The sequence below is a fragment of the Empidonax traillii genome, unplaced genomic scaffold, assembly GCF_003031625.1.
Source record: "Empidonax traillii isolate 1590-97213 ecotype Southwest subspecies unplaced genomic scaffold, ASM303162v1 scaffold281:size1424471, whole genome shotgun sequence".
NCBI lineage: Eukaryota > Metazoa > Chordata > Aves > Passeriformes > Tyrannidae > Empidonax > Empidonax traillii.
The window spans coordinates 685,899-699,912 of NW_020955474.1; the positions used below are offsets into that span (position 1 = coordinate 685,899).

The 14,014-nt window shown below is 39.3% G+C and overlaps 1 protein-coding gene across 2 annotated transcripts in view; it reads left to right on the forward strand.

Moving 5' to 3' along the window:
* Positions 1 to 423: 423 nt before the first annotated feature.
* The window catches only part of PRKDC (protein kinase, DNA-activated, catalytic subunit), an 85,465-nt gene continuing 71,874 nt past the window's right edge, over positions 424 to 14,014 (forward strand). For both annotated transcript variants that reach the window (XM_027890210.1, XM_027890211.1), the window contains exons 1-15: positions 424 to 561; positions 1,091 to 1,167; positions 1,269 to 1,361; positions 2,207 to 2,281; positions 3,208 to 3,316; positions 5,221 to 5,333; positions 5,997 to 6,096; positions 6,642 to 6,697; positions 6,789 to 6,819; positions 7,835 to 7,992; positions 8,216 to 8,362; positions 10,460 to 10,624; positions 11,461 to 11,629; positions 12,640 to 12,689; positions 13,686 to 13,823. In XM_027890210.1, coding sequence (XP_027746011.1) covers positions 432 to 561; positions 1,091 to 1,167; positions 1,269 to 1,361; positions 2,207 to 2,281; positions 3,208 to 3,316; positions 5,221 to 5,333; positions 5,997 to 6,096; positions 6,642 to 6,697; positions 6,789 to 6,819; positions 7,835 to 7,992; positions 8,216 to 8,362; positions 10,460 to 10,624; positions 11,461 to 11,629; positions 12,640 to 12,689; positions 13,686 to 13,823 — 1,611 coding nt within the window. In that variant the 5' untranslated portion in view covers positions 424 to 431. The remainder of the gene's footprint in view (positions 562 to 1,090; positions 1,168 to 1,268; positions 1,362 to 2,206; positions 2,282 to 3,207; positions 3,317 to 5,220; positions 5,334 to 5,996; positions 6,097 to 6,641; positions 6,698 to 6,788; positions 6,820 to 7,834; positions 7,993 to 8,215; positions 8,363 to 10,459; positions 10,625 to 11,460; positions 11,630 to 12,639; positions 12,690 to 13,685; positions 13,824 to 14,014) is intronic.

A 14,014-nucleotide genomic window follows, 5' to 3' on the forward strand; every position in this document is an offset into this window, starting at 1 on the left:
GAAACTTGTTTATTGTGTGAGGTACTGTGCACTGGAACAGACTGCCCAGAGAGGTTGTGGAGTCTTCCTCGCTGGAGATCCTGAACAACTGTTTGGACACAATCCTGTGCCGTGTGCTCTGGGATAATCCTGCTTAAGCAGAGAGGTTGGACCAGATGACCCTCTGCGGTCCCTCCCAGCCTTACCCATTCTGTGGTGTTAAATGTGTGTTTCCGGAGTCTAACCTGCGACAGGAGACACAAAGATGCCCCGAAACGCCCTTCCCTGACGCCACCCCTCATTCCTCCCGCCCGGAACGCTCCAGCCAAGCGTTCTCCAGCCCCCGCGCTCAGCAGTCCGTGTGTCCCCCCCCCTCGGCTGCCTTGGATGCGCCCGGGGGCGGGTCCCCCGCGCCCGCTTCCGCGTCGCGCTGTGGGAGCTGCGGGGTCGGCATGGCCGGGGCTCGGCAGTGCCTGCTCCAGCTGCACGGCTGCCTGCAGCCTGGCGATGCCCTGCAGGGGTACAGCCTGCTCCGCAGCCTGGCCGAGACTTGCCTCGCCAGCCTGGACAGCGGCGAGCAGGGTGCGCCCGGGGGCCCGGCCCCTCGGGGGGTGGCGGCGAGGGCGTCTGAGCGGGGCTCGGGACGGCGAGCGCTCGTCTTGGGAGGGCTCGGTGGTGCCGGGGACACACGCACCGGGGCGGCGGGACTGCGGGGCGGCCTCGGTGCTTCAGTCTACGCTTTGTGTCACTGGTGTGGCGTAAAAGGTGTATTCCGAGGGAGGGACGGTGTCTTGCCCCAGATAACTATTTACCCGAGTAAAAGCACTTCGTGCGCGTCCCGCTCTGCCTAAGCTGGCCCCAGGTCGGCTTCCCCTCGGTCCCGAGCAGGGGCAGGCTCTGGAACGAGAGCACCGGCACCAGCCCTGGCCCCGAGGCCATGGGGAGGACAGTGGCACACACATTGTGTTGTGGTTTTTCTGGTGACAAGCATCAGTCGTGCTCGAGGCGTTAAGGCACCTGCAGTCCCCCGGGGATGGGCTGGGTGTTGCACAGCCCTCCCTGCCCCAGCAGAGGAAACCAGCCGCCTGATGCTTCCTTTGCTTCTTCGCAGCGCTGCACCTGTCTCTGGTGTTCTCCCAAGAGCATGGCTTGCTTGTCTTTATCCACAGATCCCTCAGCATCGAGGAGGTGAGTTGGTAAACTTTAATTGTTAAAGTAGGGTTGAGGTAGTTCTATGTGAACAATGCATTATAAGCTTTAATTTTTTTTGCTTTGTTTTAAACATTCAGTTTCGAGATTGCAGGGAAGAAGCGTTGAAGTTTCTTTGCATCTTTATGGAAAAAGTTGGTGACAAGGTTCATCCTTACGCCTGTAATATTAAGGTAGGTAAAGGAAAGTTGTTTCATAAAGGCCTTTGCCAGGTGGTTGAAACAATTCTGGTGGGACTCATGCCATAACAGATTCGTAACTGTCTTTTGCGCCTCCTAGTCAGCCTTGCCCATCTCTACTGCTCTTGTTAGACCTTGAATAACTTGGTTGACATGAAGTGTAATTCATATCACAGAAAAGTGTGGAATTATTTCTTCAGTTATAGACTTAATTTTATTAAGTTTTCTTTATAGAACTTAATAGGTACTGAGTCTGAAAATTAGTTATTGACATTGAAAGTAATAGTTATATCTTTTAATTTATACAAACTAAACTTGTAATTTAAGTGTAATATATTAAATGTTTCTAGAGGTGGTGGTTAGTTTTAAATACCAATTTTTTAAAAAATTCTCCTGCAAAGGTGTTACACAGAAGTTAGCAGTAATTAGAATACCTCTAAAAACGAGGTTCATTGAGTCTGGAGTGCTGAATAGCTCTGTTGCTTTGCACACTCTGTTGCTTTTGCTTGACTGCACCACTGACGTTTCTGATCTGAAATTAAGATACTTACTGTAAGAAATAAAGTACATTAAAGGGGGAAAATGTGCTATGTTTGCCTTTTACTTCAGTTTTGCTTTTTACTGCTTTTTTTTTGCTGGAGTTGGGATTTATTATGTCAAACAGTGCTGCCATGTTGTCAGTCAGGCCGCTTTGGGGATTAGATACTGTTTTAGTCTTTTTTAAAAAACGTTAAACTTGTGAGGAACAGACATTTTAGAGAAGTAGGTGAATATGTGTTATCTTTGAATTTCCTTCTTTACTTACAAGTAATTCAATCCTCATTTTCTTTCCTATGTAGCAAACTTGTCTTAGTGTCTATACAAAAGAGAGAGCAGCAAAATGTAAAGTCGCAGCACTGGAACTTCTGATTAAGGTAAAATGCATGTTATAAACCTCTCTTGTTTCTAGAAAAAAGTAGAAAATCTGTTGTACTACTACAGTTATCCTATATCGTGCAGAAAATCTGTAGCCTGCAGTTGCAAGAAATAGCGATAGTGTGATATATAGATGTTAGAAACAGATACGTCTTAACAACAGATTGTCTTCAGTATTCTCCAGTACGGTGCTTAGGATGTAAGCATGTCATTCCTTCATCTGCTAGAGCAAGATATAGTTGTTTTGGGGGCAGTTACAGATCTCTCAGTTTATCACAGTTATTTAAGGAGAAATTTTGACATTCAATTGTATTCTTGCTTTAAAATGTGTATTATATGTAACGTTATGATATATTAGACACAGTATGTGAAAGGTGTGGAGAAGAAGGACTTTTTTTTTAGAATTTAGTTACTGCATGAGGCAGTAATTTTACAATGTACTTCCTCAGAATGCAGTAGACCCTTGTTTTGCAAATGCTTTTGCTCCTACTTAGTTTTGTTTATGAGAAAAAAAATCCCTTCTGAATTGTTCTGAGTCAGTTCTGTGACTTTGATTGGCTTTATACCAGCAGGGAGAGAAATACAGTATGATAAAAGATACTGCAGACTTGCTAAGTCTGTGCTCTTGTGAGGTGTATATATATATATATATATATATAAATACATATAAAGTATACTGTAAAGTTAAAAATTTTGTATTTATGTGTATTTAGGAAGGTAATTTTTTGTTAAAGTAGATTTTGTACCATTAACCTTTCCTGGCTCAGTCACCTTAAATCTATCTCACTGACTAGCATATTTGCATACTTAAGCTGAAGCAGCATGTATGAACTGTATTTTTATTTAGACCAAGTAGTATTGTGTTGGTGATATTAATGCTTCTCCTGAGTTTTTTTTTTTTTTTTTTTTTTTTTTTCTGTCTTAGTTGCTCCAAAGTTTACGATGTTCCTGTCTGATGGAGGAAATGAAGGTTGGGGAGATATTTAATAAATTTTATGGGGAGCTTGGTACAAAAAGTAAAATTGCCGATACAGGTAGGCTTTAGTTTTTCTGTCAGTTTTCCGTGTTTTATTTACATTCAGTTTTCATGGGATGATACCCCATGGAAATGTGTAATTGCTATTCCCGTGGGAAGTGTGTTTAAAATGTAAAAAGGCAGTAGTAAAATTTGTTCAGGTCTTCTGATCACGACCATGGAGTTAGCTGCTTCTTACCAGACCTGTATGTATGTATGACCTAACATGTGGAAGAAATCATGTAGTTGCATTCAGCTGTGGCAGTTCATACTGAATTTAAGCATTTAGGATTCCCAACAAAAAAATATAATACCTGTTATTATTAGTTCCTGAATGTCTAAATCCTGAAAGTAATTCCAGCTTTCTTGTCAGTAACTGACTTAACTTTGCTAGATTTTTAGATCTAATTTTTTTCCCAGGTTCAGTGCTAACCTGGTGTAGCTGAAGCTTTGAAGTTACTTTTGTGCCTGGTTTATAACTACACACACGTATACCCCTGTAACTTTGAGCCTTAAGAGTAGTGCTGGTTCCTCCAGTGGGTGCCCTTAGCAAAAGCAGAGGCTGCCCATTCCTGTAGGAGTTCATGTCAACTCCAGTTCAGTTGCTCAGGGTATTGATCAACAGTCAGCTGAACGTGATCCAGCAGTGTGCCCAAGGGGTCAAGAAGGCCAATGGCTTCCTGACCCATATCAGAAATAATGTGGCCAGCAGAACCAGGGCGGTCGGTGATTGTTCCCCTGTACTCAGCACTGGTGAGGCCACACCTTGAATCCTCTGTTCAGTTTTGGGCACCTCACTCCAAGAAAGTGACTGAGGTGCTGGAGTGTGTCCAGAGAAGGGCAGTGGAGCTGGAGAAGGGTCTGGAGCACAAGCCTTATAAGAAGCAGCTGAGGGAACTGGGGTTGTTTAGGCTGAAGAAAAAGAGGCTTAGGGAGGACCTTATCATGCAGAACTACCTGAATGGAGGTTTTAGGAAGGTGGGGGTCGGTCTCTTCTCCTAGGCAGCTAATGGGAGGACAAGAGGAAATGACCTCGAGTTGCACCAGGGGAGATTTAGATTGGATATTAGGAAAAATTTTTTCAAGAAGGAGTGGTCAGTCATTGGAACAGGCTGCCCTGGGAAGTGGTGGAGTCACCATCCCTGGGCGTGTTTAAAAGATACAGAGATAGGGTGTTTAGAGATATGGTTTAGTGGTGGGCTTGGCAGTGCTGGGTTAATGGTTGGACTTCACAATCTTAGAGGCCCATTCCAACCTAAATGTTTGTATGACTCTAAAACTCTTTGTAACCCTATTCTAACCCTGGCCAGTTTTGTCCTCAAAGCTGCAGTTTTAGTGTGATAGTTCCTGGATTGGTCACCCCTAATGTAAACTCATCATTTCCTGCCTTGCCTAATTATGTTATTTATGATCTTAGGCAGACTACTATGAGCTCTAGTTTGATTGCCTTGGCTAGTTACAGCTGAAATCTTGGCTTGTCAGGTCTAGCCCTCACAAAGCTTGCTGTGCCTACGTAGAATCCTCCAGTCTGATTTCAAGCCTAAAAACTTCTGCTTGCTGTTGGCCTTAACCCTCACGGTATTTTAAAGTCACAGCAAAACCTCAAGGCCAGCAGGAAACTTGGATTAGTAGCAAATGCTTCCTCAGTGGATATGACATTTATTAATCAGTTTTCTGAGCTATGTTTAAAAACAGTAAATGTGTTTAACTTATTGATGTGAGAGGAGCATCTCACATTGTAGTGTGTGTGTGTGAGTGTAGATATATATATATGCATGAACGTTATAACAACCTGTCTTTCCCACAAAAATCTCTAATTAAACCATCAGGGATGGTTATCTCATAGTTGCAAGTTACATAGAATTTTGATGGAAATGTCAGAGTAATGATTTCAGTAATTAATAATTATAAATTACTTTCTAGTACTGGAGAAGATTTATGAGCTTTTGGGAGTTTTGGGAGAAATCCAGCCTAGTGACATGATTAACAACTCTGATAAACTATTCCGAGCCTATTTGGGAGAGCTTAAAACACAGGTATGACAGGAATTTCTTTTCAGACTCTTGCATTGCTTTGGGATTTATTCCTGTACGTTGTCTGTACATTGAAATACTATTGTAGTACATGATACACTGTCCTACACTAGTACAATTTGTGGGGATTTAACTGGACAATCATATGTGCTTTCTCAAGGACTGGTAAAGTTTGTATTTTCTGGTTCTGAGGAGCTTTCAAAATAAAATTTCAAGTCCATCAGTGACAACAAATTAACCAATTTACTGTGAGAAAAGATGGTGATCATTCCCCAAGAAAAGTCATATTGCCATGCATTGATAATTTCAGATTTTTGATAGTTCTCTATTATCTGCAAAGTCCTTGCACATGAGGTAAATTTCACAGTTCTACTGAACTTTACTTTCTACTATTCTGCAGTTTTAACTACTTTTAAGACATTAGTGTGTGTTATCTACATTTTGCTGTGGTTGGTCTTGGTGGAACATATTACATGCTTTTCAAAGGATTTCATATGCTTCCCTCCAAATGATACAGAACTTCTGAGTAGGAGATGTTTCTGTGAAGTTGCGTTTGTAGAGTTGGGTGCTGATAAAGTTATTTTATCTGCACTGCATGGAACTGGGAAGCCTTGATGTAAATTTATATTAGCCTGGGAATATTTTTTTTAATTTTTTTTTTTTCAGATGACATCTGCTACAAGGGGACCCAAGCTAACTGTTGTAGCAGGATGTCTGAGGGGACTGGTTGCCCTCATGTGCAACTTCACCAAATCTGTGGACGAAGGTATGTTCTTTTTCTATGTAAGAAAGACAGTTATACATTTTGATACAGTTATACAGACAGTTACACTTTGAATCACCATACAACCAAAAAATAGCACCATTTCTCACTGTAAATACTGAGTGAAAATTTCCCTACTGGTAGATGTTTTATGCACAACACATGGTCCCTGTTCTTGTGGAAAGTGGCTTCACTGATATTTTCTGTATGTAAATGTTTGCAGTGCTATTTTCTGACCAGATATTGGGCAGCCTTGAGAGGCACATTGAAGCTGGAATGCAGTTTATATAAAGATGCGTTTCTCTTACAAGAGACATGTTTGTTATAATATGGATATTCAAAAAATCAATTAATATAGATGTACAATTTTTTTTTTTCAAATTTAAGAGCATTTCAGGAATGTCTCTTAAAAGGAGTTAAAAAAAAAAAAAAAAAGAGATCTTTCCAGTATTGCTTCTTCATACCAAGTTTTGGATAAAAATATCTTTGTCTTCACTCTACTTCTTGTATGTCAGTAGTGAAATACTAACTATTGGATTGTTTCACAGATCCTCAGACGGCAAAGGAGATTTTTGATTTTGCAATGAAGGCAATCAACCCACAGGTAAATCTGCCATGTGCTAATTGTTCAGCATAAATTAATTAGCCCTGATGAAGAGCAAATCATATATGACAAACCTTTTCTGATATTACAGGTTGATCAGAAGCGATATGCGGTACCTCTAGGTAAGACTGTAAGTCATTTCAATTCGTGGTGAGGTGGATACATGCGATGTCTTTTCTCTGGAATTGTTTATTCTTTACTGGCTGTGTTCAGGTAGCTCTAGTATTCAATCCCCTAAGCTGGTCGGGGAGGAAAGCCAAGGTACTTTAAGCTGAAGTTTAAAGAGTTTAACATGTATTTGGTTAAACTAGGGGAGATCTAATCAGCTTATAAATAGCACCTTTGCACTTGGTGATATTTGCCCCTCTGGAGTAATACAAAATTCTGATACAAGGAAGGAATCACAGTAGGAGTAGAAATAAGAGGAGCGTAGGTAATTAGGAGAAAAGAAGAGACAAGGGATTGGGTTAAAAGAAAAAACAGGAAGTGAAATTTCACTGGAAGAAGGAGAAAAAGAGGCGGGGGGGAAATTTGGAGGAAGATTAGAAATTGGCCTGTGAAATGTTGAGTGGCTTATGCAGGAATTGCAGAAATGTAAGGTTTGAGTACTAGGCCCATGGTAACTGTGAATAAATAGTAAACCCCACTTTAAAGATAGTCTGTCCCCAGTTAATTCATTAAGGATCTTGACATTTCATTTATGCTTGTATTTGGGGTAGTGAAATTGCCTATAATCTGAATTCCTTATTTGTCTGCATCGCGGTTTGGCAGAGAAGGGAACTTGTGCAAGTGTCCTGAGAACAGAAACCACATCCTTCTGAATTGTGCAGTCAAGCATTATTATTTATAACCAGTAAAATCCCTTTATTTTCACTCTTAATGTAAATTACTTCAGAACACAGCTGTACTTTGCATAATGGTGTACATTTTTAAAGAGGACTTTGGAGGGTTGTTTTTATGCCTAAAATCTTAATGTTTGGATACTGCTACTGTAATGCCTAGAGGAATACATTTTATATTCTCCAGTCATGTTGGTTATAGCTACTTGAAGTCCTGTTGTGGACTTTATAGTCTGGGCTGGTTTTGTAAAGGAGAATGTAAGTCTGTCTTTTAATGCGAATTGGTTTTAAATTGCAGCTGGTTTACAGCTGTTCAGCTGGCATTCTGCTCAGTTTGGTGCCTTGCTCCTGGACAACTATGCCTCCCTCTATGAAGTGATGTGTAAATGGTGTGGCCACACGCATCAGGAACTGAAGAAAGCCAGCCATTCTGCACTGGATTCATTCCTCAATCAGGTGTTGTAACTTCACTGGGATCTCTGAGTCTAAAGCAAAGTCAAATTTCTTTAAGAAGTGGGAGTATTTGGTGCTTGAAAGTTCAACAAATCTGTCTAATAAGTATTATTTTGTTTGAAGTGCTTTGTGCTACAAGCTGATTATCTTGTAAGACTTACTGTACATTTTTGTGACTTTTTTAAATATTTCTGGAAATGCTGAAATGTTTGTGTCTGCTTTACAGATTTCTTTAATGGTAGCTAAAGATGCGGAGCTACACAAGGACAAGTTGCAGTTCTTCATGGAGCAGTTCTATGGAATCATCAGAAGAATGGATTCAAGCAGCAAAGAATTGTCCATTGCCATTCGTGGATATGGGCTTTTTGCAGCAGTATGTGCAGAAAAGTTATTCTGATAAAGGAGCTGACTGAATGTATTTAAAGTTAGGATTCATATACATTCATTTCACAGTGTTACACAGCTCATTTAATAGGGAATGCTGCTGTTTCTGGACAAAGTGTTGAGCTTAATTAATGACACTGTAAAACACCTTGTTGTTGAAAGTTACTGGAACACATACTGAATTTAGTGGGAGCACTTAGCAGTGAGGGTTATAGTTACTTCTTGTGCACAAGGTCTGAAGTGGAAAAACGAGAGCTTCCTATACAACTGTCACAAAACTTAAGGATGTGCTTATTTGCTTAGGTACAGACAAGACTTCATTATCTCTGTCTGCTTTTAAAAGGTAGAATCCAGGCCAGCTTTGCTCTGAAGGTAGTTCAGATGTTTCTTTCAGAGCAGGAATCTCAGTCAAATAGCTAAAATGCACTGCTGGGTGCAGGACACTTGGAGGCAATTTGTGAAATAACCACAAATTTAAAAAAACCAAACAAAACACCCAAACAAAAACCAACAAACAAAACCATGCTTACTTACATATGTAGAGGGCAGGTATGTTTGTCAGAGAGCACCATTAGGAACCAACTTCCAATTTTTGCCAACAGTTAAAATGGGAATATAACAATAAAGTCAAAATTCAATGAACGAATGGTGTCATGTACCTGCGACCTCTGTGCTTGATGGTGGTACCCCAACTTTCATATAACATAGTTCTAGACGCTTTTTTTTTTCTCCCTCAAAGCAAAAATTATGTTAAATATTCTCAAGTATTATTTAGAGAAGGTTAGGAAGTGTGATGAAATAGCTGGTTACTGGCTGAATCCTTTCTCTTTTGCTACATTTTGAGCAGAATACATTTGTATTGTGGAATTTTTCATGTGCTTTGTTCAAACCTAGTCTTCCTCTTCTGTGATGTGAGGTAGAAAGGAATTGAGTTCAAGGTATTGTTTCCATAAAAAATGAAGTATTTCAAATGACTGAGTTGAAAGAATCTTATTAAAAATACCTTCTCCTGAACTCAAGAATTTAAAATTGCATAATGTAAAAACAGTCATAGGATAATACTGCGTTGTTAACAAATTTAATGCTCCAATACCTATAAATCTTTAATATGTTAACACTCACTAATAGTTGTTAGTGTGTTTAGGTTAAGTCTTGGCTGAGCATCAGATACTGATACAGTTGTGAGGAAGCAGAGTCTTGGTGATGCTGCAAGTTGTGACTGTATTACTAAACTTGTGTTCAAGCTTGATCCAGTTACAAGGAAGAATATTTCTTTTATTATCTAATTGCTAAAATAATCTTGAAGTTCTACAAGTGATAAATGAGTAGCCTTGATTTTGTCAGCATGTTTTTAGGCAGGCTAGACTCAACCTTTAAGCTAACTCCCATATTCTGCCGTTACCTAAGTCAGTCCATTCTTTTTCCATGGTAAATTCCCTAGCACAAGTTCTTACTTGTAACCTGGTTCCTGGTTCCTTTCCACAAAGGCTGCATTTTGACCTAGCTCATGCTGTGATTTACAAGTCATTCTATAGAAATGTGTAAGCTTTATTACATACCCTCTAATATTGTTTGGGATGCTTTCCACTTATCCATTAGTTTAGGAGTTGTCTTTAGCCTCTGTAGAAACTCTATAACAACGACAGTTCAGAATTTGGATTGCTGGGTTAAATGTTAAATAGTAGTAGCCTGTCAGTGATAATTGGTTAAGCCCCATTAAGGTAAACCACTTAAGACTTTAGTGCATCTAGTTCAAAATATAAGTATTAGCATTCATAATGCTGTATTTAAGGTATTTACAACCAAAGTTCCGGTTTTTCAGGCTGAATTTGAAATTCAAGTCACTGAAGTTCAAATACTTTTACAGTAAATTACTCTGCATTAGTGAACTATTATTTTAGTTCTTTGCAGGTACAGTGTTTCTCATACATGTAGCAAGTAGAATAAAGTTAATTTATTCAGATGTGTTGAGTTCCTGGAAAAATTTAAAATACTGTTCTTACTATGTTTCAGGGAAGACTTGGCTGGGTTTTTTAGTGCTACAGCATCTATTTGCTGAATCAGTATTTTATTTCCTCTCTCTAAGCCCTGTAAAGCTATACATTCTAAGGATGTGGACCACATGTACGTGGAGCTCCTTCAGCGTTGTAAGCAAATGTACCTCACAGAAGCAGAAACAATAGATGACCATCTGTATCAGCTACCGAGTTTCCTCCAATCCATTGCAAGTGTGATATTCCATATAGATACAGTAAGTGGAGCGTTTCAAGTACCAGGCAGTTCCTTTATGCAGTTACAGTTGTATAAGGAGATAGTAGCTGTGAGCTTACCTATGGTAAAAGGTGTTTCTTTATCTGAAATGCAATGACTTTTAGCCTCTAGGGTGTGGGAAGAATACCAGGAGAATACTTTACTGGATTTTATTTGAATAAAGAAAATGCACTGAATATACTAAATAAAATGCAACAGTGCATTGTAATGAAAACCATGGTAGCCAAATGTGAATACTTTTTTTTGGTATTTCTATTTGGATGTAGCCAGACCCTTTCTTTATGTGTTTATACTACTGCTTTGTTTTGGTGCATGTTCTCTGAGGCTGATGCTTTGGTCCTCCAATGGTGTTGTGCTGTCTGTTCAAATGAGGGCTTTCTGGATCCTACTGGAGCTGGGAAGTAAAGTTGAGACATACATACAAGCTGTATTCAGATGATTAAGGACGAACAGATTATGCTGCTGATGATTAATTAAATTGCTACTTTTATAATAAGCTAAAGACTAGTTTCACTGAAGCACTAATGTATTGAGCAGCTGCTTTCTGTAAGGTGTTCCCGGAAACTTTCTTTTTGTTTAGTTTTATTTTGGGGGGATCTTTTTGTTGTTGTTTTTTGTTTTTTTCTCTTTGTCTGGGGTTTTCTATGTCTAAGATGAATTCACTTGCTAAGTCTCTCCTTGTTCCAAGAGCAGGTCATGGGGCAAACTCCTGTAACAAAGTATCTTGCTGAAATAATTTAGCGTAATTCTTCATGTTCATAATGACTAATGGTCATTGTCTTTGCCTGATGGGTGTTGTATTCTTATTTATTATAGGTTCCTGAAGTATACACTTCAGTTCTTGAACATCTAGTTGTGCTGCAGATCAACAGCTTTCCACAGTACAGTGAAAAAATGCAGCATGTCTGTTGCAGATCTATCATAAAGGTGTTTTTAGCCCTCTCAGGAAAAGGTCCAGTTCTCTGGAGCTTTATTAGCACTGTGGGTGAGTCTGTGATACCAGCTTGGTTGGAGTTTTTGGGGGATTATGGAGATTTTTGATTTGGATTTTTTTTTTTCCTAAATCAATCAACCAATTCTAAGAAAGATATATGGAATAGCTACTTAGGATCAAAAATGAAGCTTTTCTTGTTCTCTAATGATGGAGGTTTAGCATTCTCATCGTGTTATTTTTCAGTATCTGTTGTTAAATCACTTCAGGAATGCATTTAACAACTGTGGCTATGATTAAGGGCAGGAGAATGTATTTTTGTGATAAGATTTGCATTCCTCCTTTGGGGATTATAAGAATAAAGGAATTTCATAGAAAAATGTGCAAAAACCTATTCAATACTCTTTCAATTAACCGTACAAAATATTACAAAAAGTAGGGTTATCTCTGTTAGAAATACACTCTTTTCATGCTCTGGAACTTCTACGTAGTAAAAGTAAAATTCCAAATGTGCAATCAATCATGTGCAGTGCTGTGAATGTAATACTGAATTGTATCAGCATTGGTAACTGACAAGTTACCAGTTCTAGTAGCCTCCAGCATGCTGACATTTCTTTGTAATTATATGTAGACAATATTTTGAATTTCTTTCAATTATTCATAATGTATTTCTCTATTGCTCTGGCATTTCTGTTGTTTCCCATGGTCTTGATTTGGGAAGTGGTCCATCCAAGCACCATGCCTGTAAGAGTCATTGGGAATTGTTGCCTTTTCAAAAAGGGCATTAGGGGCATTGTCATCACTGCATTCAGAGACAGGAAAAAGTCAAAGCAATATTAAGAAGAAGTAGTAACAACTAAGTTCAAAATTGGTGCTCTGTGAAACATCCTGGAGTTAAGGCTTTGGTTTGGGCTATTCCATCCTTAAAGAAAAAAATCTGTGTTCTTTTGCCTCTTCCTTATCCTGACAGAATATAGAAAATAGAAGACTGATTTATTTCACTGTTAATGTAATGAGTGATATGGATGGTGTGCCTTTTTAAGTCAGTTTTTTGTTTGTTTCAGTGCATCAGGGATTAATCAGAATTTTCTCCAAGCCGATCACATTTTCAAAGGTAAAATAACAGTTCAAACATATTTATTTTGTCTAGATTCCTGAAGTATACGTTCCAGTTCTTGACAGTCTCGCCCAGTAAACAGGAGAAGACCCAAAAAAGCAAAAATAGTGCTATCCATTTTGTCATTAGTCCATTATTGTTGTTACTTATTGGCTCAGTTTTTACTAGTCTCTCATCCCCACATCTGCTCAGTGTAATATGGATGTGCCTCTTGTACTGAATGGGAAAAATGATGGGAAATAGACCTTTGGTTGGTTGTGTTGTCTTCGTTGAACTAGATTGTGATTGAAGTCATCCAACTTTCTTCCAGGTTAACAAATTTTGGACATTTTAAAAGTTTTATTGAATACTTGTGTTAAGGGGGGATTTAAAAGCTTTTTAATCCTGATTCTCTCAAATACAGAGCACTGGAGATATTTTTTGGAAGGAGATTGTTGTTTTGTGTTCTTTTCAGATAGATTAGGTGACAAAGCTAATGTTTCTACCTGCAACAGTAATTTTAAATTGTCTTACCATGGGTGAGATAGTTACGTATGCAGTTGTGTTGGCTGAGTTAATTTTTCCCACTCATAGTGCTGTGCTTGTATTTGCAGCTGGAAACATGTTGATAACACACCATTGTTTTGGCTACTGCTGAGCAGTGTCCTCACAGCATCAGCACTGTCTCCCAACATTCCCCCCTCACCAGTAGGCTGGGGGAACATAGTCAGGATAGCTGACCCAAACTGACCAAAGGGGTATTCCATGCCATATGGCATCTGCTCAGCAGTGGAAGCTAGGAGAAAGGAGGAGGTGGGAGCCATTCATTATTAAGACGTTTGTCTTTCGGAGCATCTGCTACCTGTAACAAAGGCCTGCAAGTTTTTTCCATCTTATTTTCCCCGTCCCCATCCTGCTGCGGAGGGCATGATAGAGTGGCCTAGTGGGCACCTGGCAGCCAGCCAAGCTGAAAACACCACAGTGGTGTATCTAAAAAATGTTGTGTCCCTTCAGGATTTTTTTGGAAAAGAAACTTCTGGATCAACGGAATCCTTTGAAGCTGGAGAAGTTGGGACAGGGAGGTGGAAAGTACCAACTTATAAGGACTATCTGTATCTCTTTAGAAGTCTACTGAGCTGTGACACAATGAAGGTAAAAGCATAGTTAAAATGGAAATACAAAAGGAAGCACAATCCTGAGTCTTATTTTCTAACCTTAGACTCTCTCTAAATGTCATAGTGTAAAAGGACTGTTTCTTGGTTTTAGTTGGATTTTATGGTTCATAAATGAATTAAACAGGGGTTAATTTACGCTTTCATAGCTGAGAATCGTCTAAAATGGCA